Raw genomic sequence first — 26,746 nt, forward strand, 5'->3', positions numbered from 1 at the left:
TATATGTCATTTTCACAATTACTGAGTCATGATCTATTTGATATATGCCATTTTCACTATTACTGAGTCATGATCTGTTTGATAGATGCCATTTTCACAATTACTGAGTCATGATCTACTGTATTTGATATATGCCATTTTCACTATTACTGAGTCATGATCCATTTGATATATGCCATTTGCACAATTACTGATTCATGATCTATTTGATTTATGCCATTTTCACAATTACTGACTGATGATCTATTTGATATATGCCATTTTCTCAATTACTGAGTCATCTATTTAATATATGCCATTTTCAAAATTACTGATTCATGATCTATTTGATTTATGCCATTTTCACAATTACTGATTGATGATCTATTTAATATATGCCATTTTCTCAATTACTGAGTCATCTATTTGATATATACCATTTTCACAATTAGTGAGTCCTGATCTGTCTTTACCAAAATCCTGTTATAGATTATCAAATGTAACAACTCGAAACTCTATACCAAACTAGTCTTCCAGTACTGATATCTCTTCCTATTTGCAGGAGTATGGAACCAAACTAGTCTTCCAATACTGATATATCTCCCTATTTTCAGGAGTATGGAGGGGGTGTAACCATAAGCAAATCGAAGAGATCCTTAACAGACTTACTAAAGTTCCGGTCCCGCACCAAAGAGCGTCAGCTGTCTCCAGTTGGGACCAACCACCCGACGTCGAATCACATTCAGCCTGCTGAGATCAATTACATGGCAGAATACAGGCAAAAATATGGAGCTTATAATGGCACGGTTGGACGTGCATCATACCAAGCTATGACGGTGGTGAAAAGCATTTCCCCACCTCCATTGCCAGTGCCAAATAATAAAGTACCAAAGGGTTACCCGAAGCATCATGCGAATGGTTATCACAAGCATGGTGGCTCTGGTACAGTATCAGCAGCCACCGGAGCAACCATGTCTTCCACTGTACGTTATACGGACTGGTTTGGTTCGGTGGTTGGTAGGAGACCTCCTGTACGTCCTCCACTCCCCTCTTTTGGACCAACGCCTATGGCTGCTCCTCTTCCAGAAAAAGGAGCAGCTTGGGATCACTACGTAACCCTCGATCCTGTTTACGAGGCTCCGCGTGTAGTTCCCGTTCAGTTATATAGCAATGTATGTCTTTGCCCAGATCAGCTCCTTAACACAAAAGGACGTAAGAAGAAAAAGTGCAAGAGGTGTGGCAACAAAATAGCTACAGTGCGGCATGCAACTACAAATGCTGTTACAAAAGCAAGACCAGCTATACCTATAAGCATGTACCAGCCAGCACCAATGCCACCAGCTGTTTCCACTCAGCACTCCTGGGGATGGCAGGTGTTGGAGGAAAGAGTTTACGAACGCTGCGAAGTGTCAACTCAGCCTTACTCTCATCTGCCAGCACATAGTCCTAGTGATGAGGATGAGTCTCCACCACCAACCCCAGAAACTGTCCGCAGTGTAAGAAGTGTGCGTAGTGCAAGAAGTGCAAAAAGTAGTGACAGCTCTGCCACAATTACTCGGGACTGCCCTGAGCCTTCGAGGCCCGCACCACCTCTTCCAAGCAGTTTTCGTGCATTACCCGCTCCTCCAAATACAGGGTCATCACCATCTACAGTTAACAGTGCCAAAGAGTATACAAATAATGAAAAGCAAAATTCACGTAATTCTATTCTTGTTGAGAATCCTTCTGCTTATCAACTGATATCTCGTTATAAACAGCCGAATGCTCATGTGGGTTCAGACACGGATGAGCTCAGTGATAATGCTATTGACGTCCAAGTTGATGAATGGGATACAGACAGATCCAATCTTTCTTCTGAAAATAATCAAAGAAAGCCTGTGAGTGTTATTAGTATTGGAGACTCGTCCAGCTCCTCCTGTAATAGTACTAGCAATTCTTCAGTGACGAAAGTTAAAGACACTAATAGAATTCTGATTGACACTGGCTCTAATAGTGATCAGATGTACAGTATAGATCTTATGTCATCTAAAAGTGAAGACAGTAGCTCCCCTAGCAGCAGTTCGACTCCTGTTAAAGCATCAAGCAGTGACACCAGTCTTAGTTTCTCTAGCAGTAAGAGTATTTCATCAAGCATAAGTCAAGCATCATCTAATAGCAAGAGGACATCTTCAAATAGTGCCAAGAATGTTCCATCCCCTAACAGAACAGATCTGAGTAATAAAAAGTCTTCTGTCAGTAAAAGTTCCCCCAGTTATTACAAGAACAATACCTCGCGTAATATAACCAAGAATCAATCTCCCCCGCCTAAAAACAATCAGGTGGTTACTAACAGCATGAATGTCAAGAATGCAACATCCAACATTAAGAGTTCATCGCATTCAAAAGAAGCGTTTTCAAATAATAGAAATATATCTCTTAGTAACTATACAATGAGTCAGATAAAAAAAGATCATTATAATGGTAGCCAAAGTAGTTCAAATGTATCTGATAAACACAATTCAGGGGTGAAGAAATTACATGATTCTAGTGAATTGCAGAAAGGTGGGAATACTGTGCGCATTGCTGGTCAAAGAATGTTTGTTCTTGGTCCAGGTGGACATCAGCCTGATTCGCACTCTGGGTTTTCAAGCGGCGAAGAAGATGATACAGTTCAAGATGATGACACCAGTGATTATCCTCTGTCTTCCCCAACAACTCACGGCTCTGACACAGACACATTACCCGAAGAAGAGGATTTACCATTAGACTCAACAACTCCATTGTATAATTTAGGCAATTCATACCTGGATCTTGATACACAATTAGACACAACTGTATCACCAAAGGGACCAGAAGGCACCCTCAATGAACGATGGATCTCTGCTCGAGATACAATTTATGAAGAGGAAGAAGAAGAAACTGAAGAAAATCATCAGCACCAGATGTCAACGGATGCTGAGGAAGATTCCACTATGCTTGGAGAGGATGAAGACAAAGATACAAGTATTAGTTCCTCATCACCAAGTTCACCCACTCGCAACGAAGGACCTCGTCCTACTCTCTCAGAACTACTAAAGGTTAAGTCTATTCTTAAAAAGCCTCCATCTGTTGACACAAGCTCAGAAACTGATTCAGACTTTTACCTACCCACTTATTCAGAGTTTAAGCAAAATCAAAGGAAGAAGAAACAAGTGCAGTTTAGATCATCCCATGAAGTAACAGTAATTGAAGATGCTGGAGAATCAAAAGGGCGTAAAGTGTCATCTGTCAGGAACTCTAGACGGGAAAGAGAAAAAGCCAAAGAAAAGCAAAAGAATAATTATAACCTAATTGCAGATTTACAGGATATTTACTCCAGAGGGAACATTGTCAATGCCTACAAATCTCAACTAGATAATGAATCTAGTGATTCCAGGACACACAATGGTATGTTGAATTTTGAAAATGCTAAGAAACTTCTATACACGGACAACGGAGATAATTTGTACAAGGGCATTGAAAGTAAACAAATAGAATATTCTGAACCAAGTTTTCAAAACGATGGCAGGGGAGAAGGTTTACATAATGTTAGTGATGGAGGAGATTGGGGTGCTTGCCAGACAACCGACATCAGTGAAGGTCAAGGTTAGTTTGTTTATATTTTTGTTAAATTAGGTTACTTTTCAACTTGGAATTTCTCATTAGCCTTTCAAACTTGTAAGTACCAATTTTAATGCTGTGATACATTAGTAAAAATTTATCATATTATTTTGCCAACCATTTTATGCATTACTAAGTCAATTATTCATAGGATTTTCAATAGAATTTGTTATCAACTTGTAACTAAATTACGATGGTACTATAATGGTGTCATTCGTGTAACTAAGTTTAAGCCATTAAAGTTTAACTTTATCTCACAATTTACATTTTGTGATAAAGATAATGACATAGCCCATTTTGCTTACAGGTGATCACATTGGACACAGTATCCATCGCAGTCTGGATGAGCATCAGACCCCGAATGAGAATACGTCGAATTTCCAAGATTCCGAACACTTGAACACAACTCAAAATTCAAAGTCACCTTCTGCTGCCTTTAGCACCCCATCTCTACCCACTAATGTACCAACTAGACAAGCTCCGCCTCCTCCCAAGAATCGTACTATGAGTCCTCCTAGACCCAATGTGCCTCCACCGCCACCACCTACTTCCGGCACAAAAGCTTCTCCTTTTGCCATGTCAGCTTCAACTGCTTCATCTCCAAGAAGTCGTCCACTGCCTTCTCCTCCTGTTTTACCTCAAAACACTCCACTCTTACCCATCGTTCCAGCGTCGTCGCCACCACCATCACCGACCCCTCCCCCTCTTCCTACATCACCACCACCAATGCTTGATGGCAGTGATGATACAGATCTCATAATCAAGCCTTCCCAGAATAGTCCCAGTTCTCAAAATCCCACTTTTCATAGTTTCAAGTCCGATGTAGCAGCTTCGTCAACCCCAGTCACTCCGTCCTCAACTACATCTAAGTCTCCTGAGAAAGCTTTTCCAAAATCAAGTATTAGAGAAGTTCTTCCACCCTTTGGGTCTGCCTCTGTTTTTGGAAATGAAGAAGAAACTCGCACAGCTACCATACGTGGACGTGGTGCTGCACATAATCGAGCATCCATCCTTGGTGCCTTTTCGCCATTAGTCCCAAGTACATCTACAACTGCCTCTAGTCCCCCTACTGCTCCACGCAGACGTAACCGAAATCGCTCTGTCAGTCCAGACACTAATGACACCATGGCCTCTGGTGCTTTGAAACTGGTTGGAGGTCGTGGAAGAAGAACGTCATTTCTGAACAGCCTTGTCGGTGACGAAAACCCGTACGAACAAATAACGGACCATATATACGAAGAACTACTTTCCCACCACTCCCCCTCATACAGTTCATCTTTCAATTCTCAAAGCAGTCCAAGACGTAGCTCACCTACGCATAAATCTCCATCACCAGGGAAATCAATGTTTGAAGGAGCATCTAAACACGAAATCTTGGAGTATCTTCAGGATGCTCGGCGTCGAGTTGCCATTAACGCTGAGGATGACGAAGAAGACGACAGATTACAGGTGAATAAGAAAATCTTTTTCTCAGTGATTGCTTGGCTTTATTTTTGTTTTTACTTTTATCTAATTTTTATCAGTTTTATTTAGCTTTTGCATTACGTTTTGTCACTTTTGATGCATAAATGTATCTGTGTGCAACCTACCCCAAAACATATATTAAAGCATGGTTTTCTTGAATGTACTCCTGTTTTATCTGCTTTTATCATTTTATATCCATATGTAGTTCAAAGAAAATAGTTGTTTGAGGAGGGTCCTAAGTAGAAAAGGTTTGTTGGCCAATATAGGTAAAAGAGAAATGTGCTTTTTTTCAAGTTCAGTTATTAGTTGCTCTCACCATTTTGCCTGGAGTGCAGTGCATTTGATTAGTTGCTGCCGTATGATGTGATCTATGTGAATTAGTTTTGAGACTGTGGTAGTAGAACTATGCAATTGTTTGTAGGGCCTAGTGACATCTTCCTTGGAAGCCGAGATGGACATTGAAGACGAGGAAGAGGACCAAATGGGTGTTGAGCCTCCGGAGGATCATTTTGCATCCCTGACTTCAAGGAACAGAGGCTACAGGTCATCAAACATGAGTTCGAATTCAGACTCTTCAGAAAATAGTGGTCTTCTGAGATCTGATAAGGTAAACTTGTCTTCTTCGGAAGTCTGGTAATTATTTAGGAAGCTCATATGATACCATGGTTTCCCCTTACCTTTTGCATTGATTATGAAGCTTGATAAATGCCTTCTGCCATTATGAAATATTTCTTAAATATATAACACTGGGGTGTGACTAATGTATACTCTTGATTGAATTTTGTAATATAAAATTATTAGATAGTTTAGCAACTGTTTTTATGCCAGTGCATATGTTACTCGAGTATGAACTGTTATCATATAGACCTGGTACACTGTTAAAAAAATCTTAAATGGAAATTCTCCGTAAAGATATACTGTTCCGAGCTGTAATTCAGTAAAATACAGGTGACCGTAATTTTTACCATACTTTGTTAGTATCTTTTATGGGTTGGTGACCATAATATCACTCCTTAACGCCAACATATGTGTTTTTAAAACCCTAAATGCCTGGCCACATTTATTCCAGAATTTTTACCAGTTTTTTTACGACAAATTTTAACAGTGTAGTGCATGTTATTACTGCTTAACGTTTTAGTTTTTTTTTTATGTATGCCTCCAATTATGAATGCCATTATACAGTATTTAGTTATCATTATGGGAGTGTGTACTGTAGCTGCAAATTATAATTTTGTATCACCCAACACTGTACAAGTATAATTGAAAATCACAATTTTGCTCGTTGAATGCTTTTGCGTTCTTTTATTTGATTTGCATGCTGCAAGTGATAGTTAAAGCATTTCTGCTTTATAATTATCAAATGGTGATCGTATGGGTATATTTTTTTATAGAAATGAAATGTCCGTCACACAGTTTTTTGTCCTTGGTTTTAAAAAAAATGCTTCTTTTGAATCTTAAAACAACAGTAACCTCAAGCTACAAAATTCTCTAATAAATATTTTGAAACCTGGATGCAAATTTCACTTGAAAATAAATTACTCATAGTATGAATATGAAATTTTATATCTATTATAAATAGAAATTACTTTAAAAGACACATTTCAAATTCAATCTTGATACTGTACTTAGTATCATATACAGTTTATAATGTATCAAATACAGTAAGTCTTTCAGAAATGTGTGCATATTTATTCCCAGACATCCTTGGTATATGATTGTAGTCTTCTATGAGAATTGGAAACCTGGTTAGTGCCACACTGCATCTATAAACTGAAAAATAAAGTATTGCTCTTAAATAGAAACCTCTTGATTAACTTTTACTGTGTGTGATCCGACAGGAGAGACTAGCATCGGGTGAAATAGAGAGGACAGACTCCGGCGTAGGATCTGAGACCAGTAAGCCGTCTGTGATCGTGAGACGCAGCAGAACAGGTGTCGCAGCTTCCAGAGAGAGTGACCTGCCCTTGTGTGATGATTGTGATTCTCCTGTTGACACACACATCACTAACAGGTTTGATTTCCATTTTTCTTACTTGATGTAGACTTTGTGAAGTTACATTTCATTGCTAAAATAATGAAAATAGAAAAATAGGATAATCAACTTATCTTACAACATCTTTAATCTCTTGTGTAATAACTATAAGGAATCCTGATTGGACAAGTCGTATTTGATCATATTCTCACTCCATCAGAAAACTCATAGCAATTGATTTGATATACCATCTTCTTGAAATGGTTATATATAACAGGAATTTAGCATTACTGTAAATGTAACTTATGTTTGCCATTTAAACTTTATGAACCATTGCTTCTCGTGTAGTTTGTTTCCTTTTTCCTTTTTGTCACCAGGCTATTTTCCCTGTTGGAGCCCTTGGGCTCATAGCATCCTACTTTTCCAAGTAGAAATGTAGCTTTGTTAGTAATAATAATAAGAATAATAATTATAATAATAGTGTTGTCATATGTTGAGGTGTGTTATTCATCTGAGCCAGAAATGAATGGCTTTTATTGTCTTGGGTGTACCATTGATTGAACTACATTTATGTTCCTCCATTTCAGTGGTGTTGTATATGCTCCTCTTGTGTGTCGCCGATGTTCTCGTCGCCGCCAAGAACGAAAGGAGATATTGACGGAAATAATGGAAACCGAAATTAAGTACGGCAGAGATTTGAGGGTCATGATTGATGAGTTTTACAGGTACCAGTCTTGTTCTTATTTTTTATTACACTTAAAAGGCCAAAGATTGTGATTCCCAATATCAGTGCTGTACTAAAATGGATCTAATACTGTAGTGTATAAGGAAAATAACTTTCAAAGCATGTTATTACTATTAATAATCTTGTGTAAATTTCAGGCCAATATTAGTTGCTGGTTTGCTAACAAGGGACCAACTGTCCGAAATATTTCTCAATGTCGAGGAGCTCCAGGAACACAATCGTATGTTTTCTCTACAACTGCGCGATGCCCTTGAGATTGCCTTGGACCAGGGAGATGAAGACTTACTGACTGTCAATGTTGCAAAGCTTTTCCTCCATGCAGCACCTATGTTGCATGCTTTTGAAAATTACTGTGTGAGGCATGTAAGTATTAATGATAGATTTTTTATATTCATTTTCACTGATGCTTATAAGTACGCTTGAATACATTTGTTATTCTCATTATTGAAAACCTGTCTTTGCTTCTGTTTGCATATAAATGTATCTTCATAAGCAATAGGGACAGTTCAGTGGCTACTTTCCTATTGATAAGGGTAGAAGAGAGTCTGTAGCTATGGTAAGAAGTTTTTCTAGGGGAAGAACACTACAAAATTAAACCATTGTTCTCTAGTCTTTGGTAGTGTCATAGCCTCTGAACCATGGTCTTCCACTGTATTGGGGTAGATTCTTCTTGTTTAAGGGTACTCTTGGGTATGCTATTCTATCTTATTTCTTTATCTCTTGTTATTTTGAAGTTTTTATAGTTTATATATGAAAGATTTATTTTAATAGTGTTATTCTTGAACATCTCTTGTAGTTTATTTCTTCATTTCCTTTCCTCACTGGGATATTTTCCCTGTTAGAGCCCTTGTGCTTATAGCATCCTGCTTTTCCAACTAGGGTTGTAGTTTAGGAAGTAATAATGATAATGATAATAATTGTACTTCAGAATTACATTTAGCGATACATGTATTCTGTCAATGTCTATATCATTAATATCTTTTAATTGCAGGGATCAGCATCGTTGCTTCTTCAGACGCTTGAAAAGGAAAAGGAACTCTTGAGAATATTTTTGAAGGTCTCGCAGATGGAAAACACATTGTTAAGGCGTATGAATCTTCATTCCTTCCTCATGGTAAAAGGACATTTCACGTTACTGTGTATCTTGTAGGCCATGGAAATATTTCTCCCACCAGAGATCTATTGGTCTTATCAAGTTTACACATCGTAATGGCATATTTTCTTTAAATTGTAGGCGTCACTTACCTTCGTTATGCTTGTGGTATATTCTTGAAAATCGTCTTATTATTTTCAGAGGAACTAAAACTAATCTTTGAACCTATGACCCATTTAGTCAAAGGTTACGTACAGTATTTTAATCTTGAATCAAAAAAGAGTTTATTAAAGTTGCAATTAAACAAAGAAGTCATAAGGACTATTCAAAAGTTGATTTAACCTAATTTTCAAAGTAAAATTAATTATTTCAATACTTACCTGGAATTCGTATGCTATTCAATCTGTATTAAACAGCCTACACCTAAATAAAAAATAAAAGAAAATGTTTGCCGGAGAGAGTCGCATGTAAATAGAATATGTAAAACCTGAATGTAATATTGCATTTGAAATATCATAGATACCTGATTTTGAAGCCAGTGTATATACTGGCCTCATTACCGCTAATTCTCGAATACAGTATGGTGAACCTTTACTCTAGCAATGCTGTTTTTGGTATCTATCATAGTCATACCTCTCTAGTAACTATCTAGGGTTGCCATTACCTTTGTCTACTCATGTACTTCCGGGCCTATCCATGGTCGATGAAACCTTAGGGACAGGTTTCATCAGTCAATCAAGACTCGTTAAAATTAATTGCAGTTTTGTGATGGAATCATTCAAGTACCTCAGTACCAGTATTATTTCTTTGTTCACTGTAGTATTTTCTTTTCATCCAATACTTGTATTTTATTTTGTTAGTTAACAGAGGAATAATTAGTTAGACAGTAGATGCTCATAGTTGTAGTTAGGTTTTGGATTGCCGTTATCTGAGTACACTTAAGCTGAGACAGAAATGCTGCCTTCCCTACTCTTGTTTTTATTTTTAACTCTTTTGAATGAATTGTTTTCATGTAAAGTAAATGTAATTTCATGTTTCCAGTTTAAATTAGACATATTTCAAAAACTGAACATTCAAATACAATGTTGCTTAGGGATATAGATAAACTATTGAATATGAATTTTATCAAAAGTGAAAATTTGAGAGAGGAAAATAATAAAAAAAAGCATATATTTTCAGTCTTAATGCTTAGGTAAAGTGATTCAAAAAATTAGAAAAATTTGTAAGTAAGGTCGTTGAATCAAATGTTCCTCCGCTGTTCCACATTATTCTACTATGCTGATACTTAAAATCCCAACTCTGTTTGGTGTAGTATACTGTACCGTATTTTAGCTATGACTAGGTTAAGATTAATAATAGTGGACTAAAGCTAAGTTCCCTGCTAAGTAGACTTAGTCAGAGTTTGTGGGGTTTATTAGCTCAGACGATTGTAAATGTTCTCATTCTCATGACTGGTTTGGTACCAGTGCTCTTTCCTGCCATTTGCAATCCGGTTACCACTGATGAAGCATTAACAAACCACTTTCCAAATCTGTGAACATTTTCCTTCAAGATTTCGACCTTCTGTTCCCCCTTCTGGCTATCACCATTATTTTTCCAGCATAAATCCATGTATAGTCACATCATGGATTCCTCAGAGAATTTTGGAATAGGATGAGGTCTTTTGTATCATCGTTAATTTTGCATTACTTTATGATATGTATATGGCTGTGCAAGTCTTGATTTTCAACTATACAGTAATCAATACAGTTATAGGACCCATGACCAGGACACCCTTACCCAAAATTGAGTTGCAGTGGATGTACGTAAGGGCATAAATGAGCAGTCCCTTTTCGTGTATTAAGAGTTGGGATATCATCTTATCCCACCCGTAGATCCTGATCAGGAGTTACATTACTGTACAATATTTGAGTTTGGAATTTCTCATTTGATGATGGGTACCTTTTCTGTTCCTGTACAGTCCATAACCGATACCTCGAATTACTGGAATCCTCAGGTAAATACTGGAGTCCCCTTGAAAATGACCGAAATCCCCTACAATCTCACTGCAAACCTCCAGAAATCGATAAATAATATGTGTTTTTATTAAAATATGTTATTTTTATGTTTTTAGCATTTATATTTTTTATATATTTGCAGGTTAGGTTAGGTTAGGTTTGTTTATATATTCTGTAACGGGTATATAGAAAAATTGCTTTAAAATACCCTTTTTATTTAATTAATTTACTAAAGAATAATGTAAATTAATAAAAACACATATTATTTATTGATTTCTAAGGGTTTGCAGTGATATTGTAGGGGATTTCAGTAATTTTCAAGGGGATTCCAGTATTTACGGGGGATTCCAGTAATTCATGGTCTCCGTCCATAACCACTGGGTATCCAGGAAGATTCTATTTCCAGATAATCAGTTATGGATTTTCTACAATTTACATCAAAATCCATTTTTGTAATTACCGTATTATGGTATTAAAATGGAAGCATCATTGGATTTACATAATTATACTGTAATTACAATATGTTTCCATGTAATCAATTTTATATATTACTGTACAATGTAGGATTACAATTTATATATGATTTTAGTGATATTCTAAATACTGTAATCATGTCCATTTTTTAGCTAGGACTCTGTAAGTGTCAATAGTTTCATGTTATGTATCTGTTATGAAGTCCATCACCATCAATAGGAAAGGGGCACGCTAATCTTCATTGCATTTGTTTTGCAGGTACCTGTTCAACGTGTGACGAAGTACCCGCTGTTGCTTGCCAGACTATACAAGACAACACCCCCTACACACCCGTCCCGTGAAGACTGCAGAAGAGCCAAAGAAAAAATAGAGTTGCATTTGCAGCATATGAATAATGTAAGTAAAGGACAAGATTATGTGTAGGTTTCCCTCTCAGGTTTTTGAGAAAAGATTTTAATACATTAGCTTCTTAGAGAATTATACTCGATATAGTAAATTGATGAATTAAGATTATCCTAAAATGAGAAAATATTTAAACAAAGGTATAAGTGGTAGCAGTTTTCTTTGTGCTACTGGAAGAGTCCAAGAATCCAACTTTTATTCCTTCCGTAACTCACTCGAACTCTGTCTCAAGACTACCACCCTCTTCTTGTTCTATAACACATGTCCCTTTACTTTGGTGACTGTTCCTGAGAACTGTTTTGCCATACTGTGTATCGCTTCCAATCTTGTACGTAGTTTTATTGTTTGCATGCTGTATGAGGCAGCCTGCTCATTCCTTTGTACCACTAACTTGGAGAATGCATTAATCTGCCTCCATCTAGGCTTTCTGAAGTCAATGACTTTAAGTTAACTCTCTTTGAAATACAATTTTATCACCTAGGGGAAGAGTGGTATTCCAATAATATGATTTTTAAAAATGATCATTTGAAATAAAATTAAAATTTTGACTTTTAATTTTGTAATTTTCCATTCAAGTATTCAACTTCAAAATGACACAATAACCAGTCTTGAATGATAAATATTCAGTGAATAATAAAGGAAAACTGTAAGCTATAAGTGTCCGTAGTATAATGTGCCACAGACAAAGTTTATGATCCACAAAATAAAGATAAAGTTTAATTTTTTGTTATGACTGACCTCAATTTTGAGCTTCATGTTTCACACGACTCCTTACCACAAAAATGAGATTACTATCTTCTGTTAATAAAATTATCTCATGAAAACAGAAGTTCTTGACAGTTGGAATAAAGCTTTCAACTTTGGAAAAAGGTACAGTTTAACATTTTCAAATCATGGATAGAATTTGTTACTTGTCACAAATGTCTACATGTACAAAATACACTCTTTATTAGTTAGGGTATTTTTTGGCATACTTGATATTAAATATGACCCTCTTTTGTCTTTGTAAACTATGTAATATGGTCCTTCTCTTAATGATAATGTTTATCTTAGTGAGATTTTTATATCTTTTTTTATTTCTTTATTACTGTTTAAGATAATTAAGAGGATGTTGGTGATATTTCCTGTTTAAGATCTTTTTTACCAGATGTTGAATTATTCTGTAGTCATGACTTTATTCTCACCAACTGGTACTTGAAAACTGAATGTCATACACAGAGACAAACATGATTAAAACGTATAACCTATGTAGAGTGTTAAGGTATATATGATGAATGTGGTACAGGAGTTCTGGGACACCTAATGTTTTTAGATGTATAGGAACAGGAATGAATTTGGTCCGTACTGGGAAAGGGAATGTGACAGGAGTGGATCTTAATATCAGAAAATACTTTTATCTCCATATGATTTATTTCAAAGGTATCAGTGAAGTTGAACGCTTGAAAACTTTGTCTTGCATCCGTCCTAATATAAGTCACTCAGGATTTAGATTTTACTCTATTATTTGCTAGGATTGTATACAAAAAAAGAAATTGTTCACAGCTATATAATAGTCCATGCCATAGGTTGGTCAGAATTTTGTTACACCAATGATATACTGTAATGTAGTGTGATTATGTAATTGAGTATATTTTTTGTATCATGAAGAGGAAGATTAATCTTATACTGTATCTGCTTCTTCTGGCCATGTTAATGTATCATGATATCATTTGCTCATTATTATTATTATTGTTATTACTAGCTAAGATGTAACCCTAGTTTGGGAAAGCGTGGTGCTAAAGGCCAAGGGCTCCAACAGGGAAAAATAGCCCAGTGAGGAAAGGAAATAAGCAAATAAAGAAACGATATACTGTGAGAAGTAATGAACAATCAAAATAAAATATTTTAGAAACATTAACAACATTAAAACAGTTACTTCATATATAAACTATAAAAAGACAAGTCACCCTGTTCATCCCAAGATCTTTTTCTATAAAAATATGATGAGCACAACTGAACTGAAGTTTTGGAATATCCAATAGTATTCAGCAAGATACGCAATGCAAGTTGAGCATTTCATTTGAAAGTTTGTTGTAAACTAGCTTGCATACCACTGTTTTTTAGCCAGGGAAAGTAAGGGACATTAGTTAGCGTCCATAGTCAGTGCTTCCATAATTTTCCATTTAACTTTTACAGAGGGAAACAAGATGAATTACATAATTCAATGAAGCAGCAAAGATAATAGATATTATTAATATGATCACAGATATATGTTTTTTTATGTTTTTTCATTCTCAGAGGGGGAAGTATGTTGCTCTTTTTTACTACATCTAAAAGAGAGAGAGAGAGAGAGAGAGAGAGAGAGAGAGAGAGAGAGAGAGAGAGAGAGAGAGAGAGAGAGAGAGAGAGAGAGAGAGAGAGAGATTATTCTTATAATAACGAACTGTTTTGACGGGAATTCAACAGGTTCTAGGTCACTTGTGCTAGATCTGTTACATAGATATCCAGAGTCTATTAAGCCGTCCGTCACTCAGATATAGAACCATTTTTATTAACTTCTTATTGCATTTCCAACAAGGGTGTCACTCGAATAGCTAATAATAGTGTAAGGTTGATCTTTGAAATTATAATAATTGGGAATTTGGAACATTCATGAATATGTTTTGTGTTCTGACCTTTGAATACAGTGTACTGTACTTTATGTTATGTACTTGTATTAATAAGGAAATGTATTTTACCTTTCCATACATGATTGGATGTCCGTGTAAATAGCTGCAGTTTTTTGACGCTGTCATAGATACCTTTTAACTATTTTCTATTAGAATTACTGGCAAGCTAAATTTTTTGTGTTATTTATGCTGTACTTTGTGGCAGTGCTATGTTCTCAGAAACTTGAGTATAGAAAAAAGAAATGTTATTATTAGAATTTTTTTTTTTCTCTAGATTTATTGGTAAGTTAATCTGTTGTATTATTCTGTACTTAGCGGCCGTTTTATGTTCTCAGAAACTTAACCTTACTATCTTTGCAGGAAACAAAAGAAGTCAGCCCTACGAAGCTTTGGCGAAGGTTTTCAATGAGTGTTGGAAGTGCAACTCCTCTCAAACGATCACCTCAACCCCACGATCATACTACTAATCTTAAGTTAAGAAAGGTACAGTAAGCTCGTATTTGTTACAATATACAGTTCACTATTATCAATTAAATTTGATTAGTTTTGACACCACTTGTAAATTTCAACAGATTTTATTTTCGTTCAACCTTTATTATGGTATAACGTGGCCTACCCTGCAGTAGAATGGGTTGACAAAATTGCCCAAATGTGTAAAGTTCCTAGGTTGGGTTCATTCTCATGAATATCTTGGTCTTCTTTCCCACCGTTATCCCTACCTTAAGGGGTCAGTTGCCTAATGCAATCCATATTTCAAGTAGTATCAGGCATAGGTAATAATTTGATGCATAAGGTTTTTACAATCGCATGCCCTTTCAGTCATCAATCGCAGTTATCAGCAGTGGGCTTAAACTTTGACCAAATAGTCCAACTGCAAGGAAGCAATATCCACAGTTATTTGGCAGTGTGTCTAGCCTCTTGTTAAAAAGCAAAACTGCAAGTCAGCAGCTGTCCTTTTAGTCCCTTTCTAAGATACGCAGGACGAAAGATGATGGTACAGTATTCTTACTTCCCTAGCACAGGATGGTCGTTGAATATCTTAGTACAGTATCTGTGTATAATTTAGGAAATAATGATATCTGATGTCTTTAGACATGGTTTCAGTACAGAAGTTCAGTTCCTGAATTTAAACTACTGTACCTGCATGTAGTAAGAAACACCAGTTTTCTTCCTCTTACACTCATTTATATCTTGGATCCACAGTGAGAAAATATCTTTTCTTGCTAACCTAGTACAGATTGATGAAATTATTTCTTATGTTATAGCGGCGTCGATGGTCTTCGATGTCAGGATACCAGAGAACTTCAAATCATTCTTTCATTCTTATGTTATAGCTTCTCCAGTGTTCCTAATTTTCATGAAGTAATTATTAGTGTCTGTGAAGTATAATTCTTGTTAGGTAAGGTGTGAATGATTTTTAGTGTGTGTCGAGGTGGTTTCCTTTGATAACTACATGTTAGTGAGCTGGGAGCTCCCATCAGTTGTATACCTTATATCTATAAATCAGTAACTTTAGCTTTGAAACAAATTTTCTTTTTGGGGATTTTGATTCATTGTGATTTACAAAATAAGCATATTATATTTCGTTGGGGGAAGAATTAGAAGGAAATCCCTGTCACCCAAAAAAGTTCAACGTTTAAACTGATCGGTTTTCTGGAAATTTAAGTTTACCTCTTTCTCTTTGCCCATACAGCCAGCAGTAAAAGTCTCCATCTGCTTTTCTTTTTGTTTCGGTCTGTATTTTCAGGACTTGTTTAAGTGAAACCTAAATAATCCACCTTGTCAAGTGTTAATGACTGACATCTAGTTATAAGTAACATTTATTTCCAATGACCCTCTTTCATAGGAAGTAGTTATTACAAGAAAACAGAGGTCTTCCCTACTTATTACTAATTACCAGCTCTCATGCATTGCTGCCTAAGTGTAGGACAGTACTGTACCTCAAACTACATAGCTTTGATTGTGATATCATTATTTTCTCCTAAAAAATTATATGAGCTTTATCTACACATAATGAAGACAATGCTTACTGTATTTGAAATTCAGATTTAACTATGTAATGTACAACTAAAATAATTTATGTACAGTATTTCACACTTAATCAAATTTGGATTCCTTTTTATTTTCAGTTGGCCTTAGAAGTATTGGAATGGAGCCAAGATAATGCCAGAGTTGTGAGAGAAGGTAGACTATTCTGCTTAGCCCCTGATTCAAACAACTGGACACGACGAGGACGTTCTTTAAAAATGGCATCAGTCCATGTTCTTCTCGTAACTCAGGGAACCGTGAGTATTTGCAGTGACTTGAATTTGTCTGATATTATGTAGCTATTTAATTTTAATATATACCGTACATGTCATCTTATTTTATGCTGTATTTTTATAATATTGTATTGTAATTTATATGAAACTACAGTAATATACACAGTTTATTGTAAAGATAAATAAATATTGTTGCTGTAGAAAAAAATATTCTGGGAAGCATGAAGAATTTGAGAATTGTAATTATTACTTTACTGTGTAATGCTCAGTAGATATTCAAAATAGCCACCACAAAACTTCATTTCAACAAATAAATTTTACTTTTCTTATTGAGAATGCAATATATGGTATAATGTATTACAGCATAGAGCAAAATGTGTAATGGGGTTTCAAAACCAAATTGATTATAAAACTTTATTTTAATGGCCTACAAACAAATTACTTTTTAGAATATAACTCTCACACTATTAAATCTGCTTTTAGCTACTGAATAACTGAAAAGTAGTTGTGCATATTGTAAGACAATTTACATAGTATTTGCAATGGCTTTTTGTAAGTTTTATTTATGGTACATAACCTTTTACTTTGATTCTATAAGTGCCTTATATACAGTATATGTTTTACATTTTCTGTTTTTTTTTATATTTGTAACTTTGCTGGCCTCTTGCTTTTGAATAACATCACTAACAATGAAAAAAAAATTGTCATAACTAAGAATTTAAAGTACTTTACAGATTTTGGTTTAATTTTAGGTTATTCAAACCTTGTCATATTCTGTGATCACATTTTGGTTCCTTAATTTATATGTAATATATTAATTTAAAGTATTACTCTGCACTTTGAGGGGAAGGAAACCTTGTTACTTATAAAGTATTAATTTGTCTGTTGTACCTGGAAATATATTCAAAATCTTCTAAGATGAGCTATAAAGGATAATTAATCACTTTGCATTAATTATCAGTATTGAATGTTGTGATATTTCATAATCTTTCATCTTTTTTTATATCATACAATATTGGTTACTACTGTTATTTGATTATCATCAAAATTAAAAACTTAAAAAAAAGATTGCCTTCACAATTTAAGATTTATAAAAATTTCCATCTGTTGTCAGTAGGAAAATCCTTTTCAAATGTAAAAAGTAACGTTTACAAATTATAAGTTTAAATCAAAGCAGTGAACTGTATTGAGATGTTAAGTATCACATTTATTACAAGTTTTATATTTCAACAACCGTAGTTGTTTAATTGAAGTTGCCAGGAAAACTCAAATTTAAAGTTTACAAGATTCATTGATAATGTAGCATAGGTGAAAGCCACTTGCTTTTATGACTTCTTTTAAAATAGATCCATAGATAAATCCTGTATTTTGTCAGTGAATTAACTTTCATGATTTTTCATAAACCATATATATTATCAAATATTTATGAATTCTTGCTATATTTCAGTCATAAGTGAAATTAAAATATCATCAAAGAATCTCTGCATATATTTTCTGTTTACATAAGATTGTCCTCTTTAAAAGGAGTTTTTGGAATTCATTATGAAAATAAAGTAAATGAATTGATTTGCTACAAGTCTTGTGTTTTGCAGGGTATTGTAGTAAGGTTTTAATACTTTTATAATCCTATAACTGAACTTAAGCAATTGGTACAAATAGGATTAACTATGGTATTGTTTATTTTTTCTCCCACATGGTAGAAAATTTGTTTTGACAGAATGGTACAGTACTCTGATCTTTAGGTTTAAATCTACCGATTATCACCGCTGATGGAAAATGTTTCTTTCAGCCTCGAGCTGTGTTTGAGGATGAGGTCTCAGAAGATGGTCTAGTTACACCCAGAGATCTTGGAATTAGAGATGCCGCAGTACTTGCATTTAAAGATCACAAGGTTTCGAAAGCTGCTCTCATGAGGGTAAGTATTGTACACACTGGTATATGGTAATGAAAAGACAAAGCGTGACATGATTATTAAACGTATTTTGAGCGAAGTGAAAAATCTATTTTTGGGTGAGATGGCCATGTCGTCCTGATGGAGGTTCCTTAAAGTAGCTTCATATATCCCTTAGGAAGCTACTTTAAGGAACTTCCATCAGGACGACATGGCTTGAGCCCAAAAATAAAAATTAGACCTACAGTACATTTGATGTTATGACTCAAAGAGCAATGTTTGAATAGATTTATAAGCTAAATTGTCCAAATCTGATCCCAAAACAACTCTGAATAAGGATATGAATATGGGTAGATAGTTTATCAATTTTAGACCTCCAGTATACTGTGATGTTGAAAATCATTCTAACATAAATTTTGAAATTCAGATATATTATAAGATTTGTCAATGAATAATAATATTCTATAGATATGAATAGGTCAGAGAAAAGAGTAAATGTAAGATATCAAAATCTGTTTTTCAGCAAGAGCCATGGATTTTAAGTCGATGTGTGATAGCATGGGAAGCTGAAGGTGAAACGGAATGCTTTGAAATCACCGATCTTAATTCCAAAGATACATTTATTTTTAAGGTAAGTTACATCATAGTGTGTTCCGTCTTCAAAACCTGTGGCCGCGGGGGCATATAAAAATTAGAATAGCGCCAACGTTATCCCTGCGTGTCGTAAGAGGCGACTAAAAGGGATGGGACGAGGGGGCTGGGAACCCCCTCTTCTGTATCTACATCCTGTGAGACATCGACAAAGCAGTTCCGGTAGGCACTGCTGCTGCCTCCGATACCTTAGATGACCGCGGAGGTAGCAGCAGTAGGGGATTCAGCATTATGAACCTTCATCTGTGGTGGATAATGTGGGAGGGTGGGCTGTGGCACCCGAGCAGCACCAGCTGAACTCGGTTGAGTCCCTTGTTAGGCTGGAGGAACGTAGAGAGTAAAGGTCCCCTTTTTTGTTTTGTTTCATTTGTTGATGTCGGCTAACCCCCAAAATTGGGGGAAGTGCCTTGGTATATGTATGTATGTATGTGAAAATCATGTTGGTGCAATTATAAAGCCATTTAATATAAACAAGAATTTTTCTAAGATGGAGCAGTTTTGTAGTATATGATTTATTTCCATATTTTATTTTGATATCAATTACACGTGCAACATAATATAACCAGTAAAAATTATTTTTCGTTATCTTAATGCATTTAAGTATACGAACAGTCCCCTCCAGAACCAATACCTGAAACAGCTTATTATTATTATTATTATTATTATTATTATTATTATTATTATTATTATTATTTGCTAAGTTACAACCATTATTGAAAAAGTAGGATGTTATAAGACCAGGGGCTCCAACAGGGAAAATAGCCCAGTGGGGAAAGGAAACAAGGAAAAATAAAATATTTTAAGAACAGTAACAACATTAAGATAAACATTTCCTATATAAACTATAAAAAGTTTAAAAAAAAAAGAGGAAGAAAAATAAGATGGAATAGTGTGCCCAAGTGTACCCTCAAGCAAGAGAGTGTCCTATGTTCTGGTACATGCAGATTATATACAGCGGATTGGAAAGCAAATTATATTTATGAATTTCCTCTGATTTTCTTAGTGCTTCTCTCAAGAAGTTGGTTAAATGCTGACGTCTACCGTAAAACTAAACGATTTCCTGTTTTATTTCCTTGTAATATGCCTACCTCTATTGAAGTATTATGTTAATCTGGTGGATATTGGTAATTATCTAGGTGTGGGTACTCTACAGTTTTTTTTTCAGTTCCCTCATGTGGTTTGTGTGGTTCAGACCATTATCTGGTTCTATCTAGACTATTGTTTTTTTTTGGTTTTAGGTTATTTGATATAGCTTGATAAGGAATGTCCTCTTCTGGAATTACTGTGAATGCCTCGTTTTCTTTGTATCACGTGCCTGGCACAGGATTGAGATTTGAATAATCTTTGCGATAAATATGATTCAGTATCAGTTTCCCTTCTTAAGAGAGGTTTTCAGCTGGTAGCTGACCACTGAATAAGTTCCAAACAAAAATGGAAATTGATGTGCAGTTCAGGAGAAAATCCAAAGAATATTATACTTGTTAATTTCAGTGTGGATGATGAAGATGATAATGCCCTTCAAGGTATATAGTGTACTGTATTAGGTAATGAGCTTTTTGGGGTTGATAGTAATGAACTTCCTAGGCTTTTTACTATTTTTGTTTGTGAAATCAAATAATACAAGTGAGTCTTCAGACAAAAATAGTAATCTAGCCTAACCTACCCTGTTTCAGACCCTAGCTTAAACCCTCAAGTTTAGCAGACTGGTTCTAGTTGTTAGTCGGTAAGGGTTCTGGCTATACACAGTGCAGTGTAGAGTTCATAGCCTCTATGAGCCTCACTCTCTCAATCACTTCAGTTCCTTCTATTGCAAAACTTCTGCATTTCCAATGGTTCAGTCTACTTTATACGACCGCCGGATTTTGAGATAGAAGATCGCGCTGCCAATATGGGTGCTAATATCCCTCTGCCTGCTGAAATAAGCACTCACAAACAACCCTTTTATATATAAATTAATGGTGTGGCATATTGTATGGTTCCCATTGAACAAGGAAAACAGATTTTAAGCAAGACCTAGAATTTTGGCTGGTAGCTGAACAGTTTCATCATGTTTTGAATGGCAGTGGAGATCAACATAGAATAGCTTGAGCCACATACACATATCAAATGTCCCCTACGTATAGTGGCACTAATGTTGGTGCTAGTACCTCAACTGCTGAAACGAGTCCCATGCCTAGCACTGGCGCAAGGGTTACTGACAAAAGTAATGAAAATGGAAAGCCTGACATTTCCTGTTTAGGATCCAAAAAATTGGGTAATATGAAGGAAAAACTCAACTCTGGTGAGATGGGCCCTTTTCAATCGTTTTATAAACTTATTTTTAAAATTCTTGTGAATAAGTTAATTAATTTAAGTTCTGATGTTGCATATTCTCCTATGTTGTTAAGAGTGTCGCTTCTAAGACAACTTATACGGTACTCTAAAGGTTTCCAATATTTTCATGGCAGAGTAAATAAACTGTTATCTCAAATAGAAAACAAATTTTCTAATTTGACTTACTGTTTGTTGTTAAGATATTACCTCCCAGAAAAGTGTTCTTCAATTTTTATAACCAATCACTTATCTAACTTTGTTATTACCCAAGCTCAAGCTAATTTTCTCGAACCCATCATTGATGCAAAAGGAAGTCTATAAATACTGGATTTTCAAGTTGACTTGCTAAAGAAATGCTGTTTGTTGGTAATAAAATAGGGAGTATACTTGAAATTATCTCTTTTACAGATTATTTTAACTCGGAAGAAATAGCTGTAGGTCGCCAGGATCTTGACCTTATTTTAGATTGCCTAACTTGCTTAGGTAAAACTTTTATGAATGGATCTCGCATTGCTGCAGCAGCTTTTGGGAATTTTATGGTTAAGCATAGGGAACAAGTAGCTCCTCTATGGTTGGAACAATGTCCAATGCACAAAAACATTCTTGGATACTTCTCATATATTAGGTCCTATATTAGATTAATATAGGATTGATAAAGTTGCAGCACAAGCAGCAGCCGCCAGAATGCAACGTGATACTCTGAGGTTTATTTCTTGTGAATCCTCCTTTTCTCATTACTATTCGGTAACTATACCTGACGTCCAGCTGGGAATTCTCAAGGACTCATTGGTATGATGGTCCTTTCAAAGAGATCCCATTAGGAAGAAGGTTGTCCCACTTTTTTCAGGTTTGGCAAAACCAGCCCGAAGAGTGGGTTGTGCCCGTGGTCTGAAGGAGATATTGAATTTCTCTTGTTTTTCAATCCTCCCTTGTCCAAGGAACCACTGCTTTTTCCAAGTTGTCTAAACAATTCAACAAAGGTCCATATTTTAAAAATAGAGATTGCAAAAGTTTTAGTGAAAAATATGATAGAAAAGGTCTTACATCCCTCCCTGGGATTTTTACAACTGATGTTTCAATTCTAAACAGGTTTATAGTTCTCATATTCTTCACTAAAAGTTGAATCTTCATACTCTATATGAAGTGGTCAGTGGTCAGTGGTCTCCTTTATCAGAGTGTCCAAGTAGGTTGCTTTATAAAACCAGTATTTTTCAGACAACTTGTTTGGAGGTCAGTTCCCCCAAACCACTATATGCTGTATCTAAGCACAAAGAAGCTGTCCACTATATCCTTAAAGAAAAAAGGTTGAATAGGTCCTCCAGAATAAATTGACTATCTTAGGCCCCAAAAGACAGTACAGTACACCAATAATTTGTATTAATGTCATTGGGATATTTATTTTAATTGGTGCAAATCAATGAATATTTCAGTGGAACTAGGTTGGTTAATATTGGTAAGGTTTTACATTTCCTTTTCTATGAAAGAAAATTGTTTGTTGAGGCTATTAAAGCTTATAGGTCCATACTAGATACCGTATTCAATCATCAAAGCTTGGGCCTATGCATTTTGATCATCATTGCAGATGTATTTAAGTCTGATACTATTGAGAAAGTTCTAGTTGTCAGAACAATTTATTGAAACCTTGATGTTATGTTACAGTATTTAAAGGTTTCTCTAGGACATTATCCTGTCCCTTGCCTCTGTCATTCATGAGTGATCTTTAAACCTATAATGTACTGTATATTGTATATTATGTTGTAAATGTCTTTCCATTAAAGCCTGCTAATTCAGAAAATTTCCGTTTTGTTTCAATCATCAAGAATTCAAGTACTGTAGCTCATACTGGAAACAAGCATTTCAATAATTATTTTATCACTAATTGCGCAATAAAAAATGTTTTTGTGCATAAATTATTAAAGTGTTCTGTATAAAATCATTGACTTAGGATAAGCTTTTGCCATTTTTTAACCTTGAATGAAGTCTAGTTGAAAAGAGGTACAAATATATTTACTCTATTCTATTCAATGAAATGAATTCCATATCATCATTAACAAGATTCATTTCTCTTTTTTCAGGGCAGTGATAGCACAAGCACAGAAGCCTGGTTCCGATACATTCAGTTCCACGCTCTATCTGTGGGTATGTGGAAGAGAAGAAGGTCTGCTCTTGCCAACATCATGATCAACGGCATGCACAGGAGTTAGAAATTGTGTATTTATTTATTTATTTAGAATTCTTTGATCATGAGAAAGTTGAACTTTATGGCATTAAGAGCAAAAGCCAAAGATTGGAAATATTCATGTAGACCTACTTTGTAAGTTGTAACCACCATTGGAAAGCAGAGTACTGAAAGAAAAGAGTTAAGAGTGTTCGCAAAATGAGTTTAAGGAGATTCAGAATTTACTTAAATGCCTCAAACATTTTAACACGTTTCTAAATCCAATTCACGTGAAAAATCAAGTATTTTTTATCTAGATTTTGTGACAATGCAAGTGTTTATATATTGATTTTACTTAAACTTAGTTGCAATTACTAATATTGACACGAAGACTTCACATTATCATTAACTTTGACGATTTTATTTTGAGCTTCGGAACTCACAAAAATAGAATTATTCCATTCCCATTATGTATTTGTAATCCAAACAATTAATTCACTGAAGATTTATACATATACTAATGACTCTGCAATGGTGGAACATTTTAATAATACATTGAGTTATAATGAGGGACTACATTGTGAAATATTTACTAAACCAAAACGTTAAAATCATCATTCCTATTAGTTTAGATCTAAACTGGCTGTTACACCTGTGATGCGACAAATCATCTATTTTGTACTTTCATTTGAAGCAGATGCATTCTAGATGTACCATATTAAGTCTTAGTGATTTATTGGCACTACACAGAGCTGAAGTGCTTGGAGTGCCAAATCATCTCTTCAGCTAACTCAGGCATATACATTACTAAGCTCTGATCTGGTAACCCGATTCTGGTAAACCTTCCCACATACAATCTTCCGTTTTTAATTTCCATTATTTTATACATTATTCAATGTACAACTGTTTGGTCTTTCCATTTTTTTCCACTTAGAAATTGTCGTTAAAGATTACACTACAGTTTTATTATATGTTGTTATTGTCAGTTTCCTTTTAGTTATTAGATATTCTCATATTTTTTGTTTCATTATCAAATGAGGAAACCAAATGTATACCTTTTTTATCAACTATATTAATCAGTTATCTGTAGAGTTATATGTATACTGTTTTATGTCTGGCATTCTACAATGATTTGGTTCTGTTTCTAGGTTTCCTCCCTCCTAATATGTCTTTCTTCACTTTGCTGTGTTGTAATTCCTTTCGATAGATTCAGTCAGTTTTTCATACACGAAAAAGAAAATTCTCAAAGCTATTTTCTTGAGGTCGTTTGCATACCTTTAACAGTTACTTCCTTGGTAAAATAACATGCTTTTTGCCTTGCTTGTATATAGTTTCTCTTTTATATTGACGCTGTTTCTAAAACATATTTCATTGCAGTAATGTGTATAGTTTTGTATATAGGGATTAAATGTCTTAATATATGTACATAAGAAAATGTCTTATATTTAAAGTGTGATTAATAAATTCTGAAAGTACAATTGTTTTATTTTCCACGTACTTTTATGATTGATTAGATGTCTACATAAAAATCAAAGGTTTTAGAAATACATTTTTCAGTGTTACCTGAGTATATGGTGTATTACTGTCATTTTATTAATGTTTAGTCCCAAAACTGAATATTTATAATAAATGAGGATTAAATTATGAAAAATATAAAACTTATCTGCCCTCGGAATGCTGTGATATAGAGGAGTCTGTGATATAGATTTATATATCATATATTCATAAATCTGCGAGTATGTTGGGAGGAGGTTGTTGGAGATGGATGTGCCAGGTAGGAGGAGGAGGAGGGGGTGACCAAAGAGAAGGTGGATGGAGTGTGTAACAGCAGATATGGAGGAGAAAGATCTCACAGCGGAGGACATTGGAGACAAGAAATTGGAAACAGCTTTCAAGAAATAGCAACCCTGCATAGGGGGAAAAACTTTTGTCAAAGAAGAAGGATATTTATAAATCTGCAGTGCAGTGAGGTAGCAATAGGTGAACAATGATATGATATTGTTTGTGTGTTTGTGGTGTACATATAATATATGCATACATATATGAATATACTGTATCTAATAATGAGTTAGAGGCATCTTCATCATGGACAAGAGTTTAACGACTCCTCTTGCTTTTTAAAATCCTATAGCACATGGCCTTATGAGCAAGGATTGAATTGCGAGTGCTTTAGCCCAGTTAAACAGTGTTTAGGTTGCGTTTACAAGTATGCACAGTAATAAATGGCTACTAGAATTTGCTGTGGTAAAAAAAAAAGGTTATGGAGCCAGCAACCTCACTCATGAAGTGCTGGAAGGCTGAATTTTTTTCTGATACCAACACCAAAAAGATAAAGATTTGCGTAAACACAGTATATAGGTAGCGAAAAGTATATGTATATACGTACAGTGAACCCTCGTTTATCGCGGTAGATAGGTTCCAGTCGCGGCCGCGATAGGTGAAAATCCGCGAAGTAGTGACACCATATTTACCTCTTTATTCAACATGTATATTCAGACTTTTAAAACCTTCCCTTCTACGTAGTACTGTTAACAAACTACCCTTTATAGTACAGAACACTTAATGCATGTACTACAGTACCCTAAACTAAAACAGGCACAAATATTAAAGGCAATTTTATATCATGCGTTTCCTAAACACGCTAAAAAGCACGATAAAAAATGGCAACCAATGTTTTGTTTACATTTATCTCTGATCATAATGAAGAAACAAACTGGAGGTAGAGCTTTGCTTATTACCCAGACATATTTCCCATACTTTTCCCTTAGAACTACATCACATCTTCCTACTTTAGATATATATATATATATATATATATATATATATATATATATATATATATATATATATATATATATTTATATGTATACACATATACATACCTACATATATACATACATACATATATACATAAATACATGCATACATATATATATATATATATATATATATATATATATATATATATATATATATATTACTGTATATATATGGGTTATGGAAAAAATCCGCGAAGTGGTGAATCCGCGATGGTCGAACCGCGAAGTAGCGAGGGTTCACTGTATATGTATTTAACATAA

At 34.9% G+C, this 26,746-nt stretch overlaps 1 protein-coding gene across 2 annotated transcripts in view; it reads left to right on the forward strand.

Moving 5' to 3' along the window:
• RhoGEF64C (Rho guanine nucleotide exchange factor at 64C) overlaps positions 1–25,118 on the forward strand; it is a 182,182-nt gene extending 157,064 nt beyond the window's left edge. Inside the window, exons 4-16 of one of the 2 annotated variants that reach the window (XM_068361028.1) lie at positions 594–3,582; positions 3,905–5,046; positions 5,483–5,668; positions 6,900–7,072; positions 7,621–7,758; positions 7,916–8,141; positions 8,770–8,892; positions 11,601–11,738; positions 14,753–14,875; positions 16,522–16,677; positions 18,443–18,568; positions 19,068–19,175; positions 23,584–25,117. In XM_068361028.1, coding sequence (XP_068217129.1) covers positions 594–3,582; positions 3,905–5,046; positions 5,483–5,668; positions 6,900–7,072; positions 7,621–7,758; positions 7,916–8,141; positions 8,770–8,892; positions 11,601–11,738; positions 14,753–14,875; positions 16,522–16,677; positions 18,443–18,568; positions 19,068–19,175; positions 23,584–23,712 — 5,757 coding nt within the window. In that variant the 3' untranslated portion in view covers positions 23,713–25,117. Of the gene's footprint in view, positions 1–593; positions 3,583–3,904; positions 5,047–5,482; positions 5,669–6,899; positions 7,073–7,620; positions 7,759–7,915; positions 8,142–8,769; positions 8,893–11,600; positions 11,739–14,752; positions 14,876–16,521; positions 16,678–18,442; positions 18,569–19,067; positions 19,176–23,583 lie in introns of both variants that reach the window. The other variant, XM_068361037.1, reaches the window with a different exon arrangement.
• The last annotated feature ends 1,628 nt before the right edge of the window (positions 25,119–26,746 follow it).

The sequence above is a fragment of the Palaemon carinicauda genome, chromosome 2, assembly GCF_036898095.1.
Source record: "Palaemon carinicauda isolate YSFRI2023 chromosome 2, ASM3689809v2, whole genome shotgun sequence".
Lineage (NCBI taxonomy): Eukaryota > Metazoa > Arthropoda > Malacostraca > Decapoda > Palaemonidae > Palaemon > Palaemon carinicauda.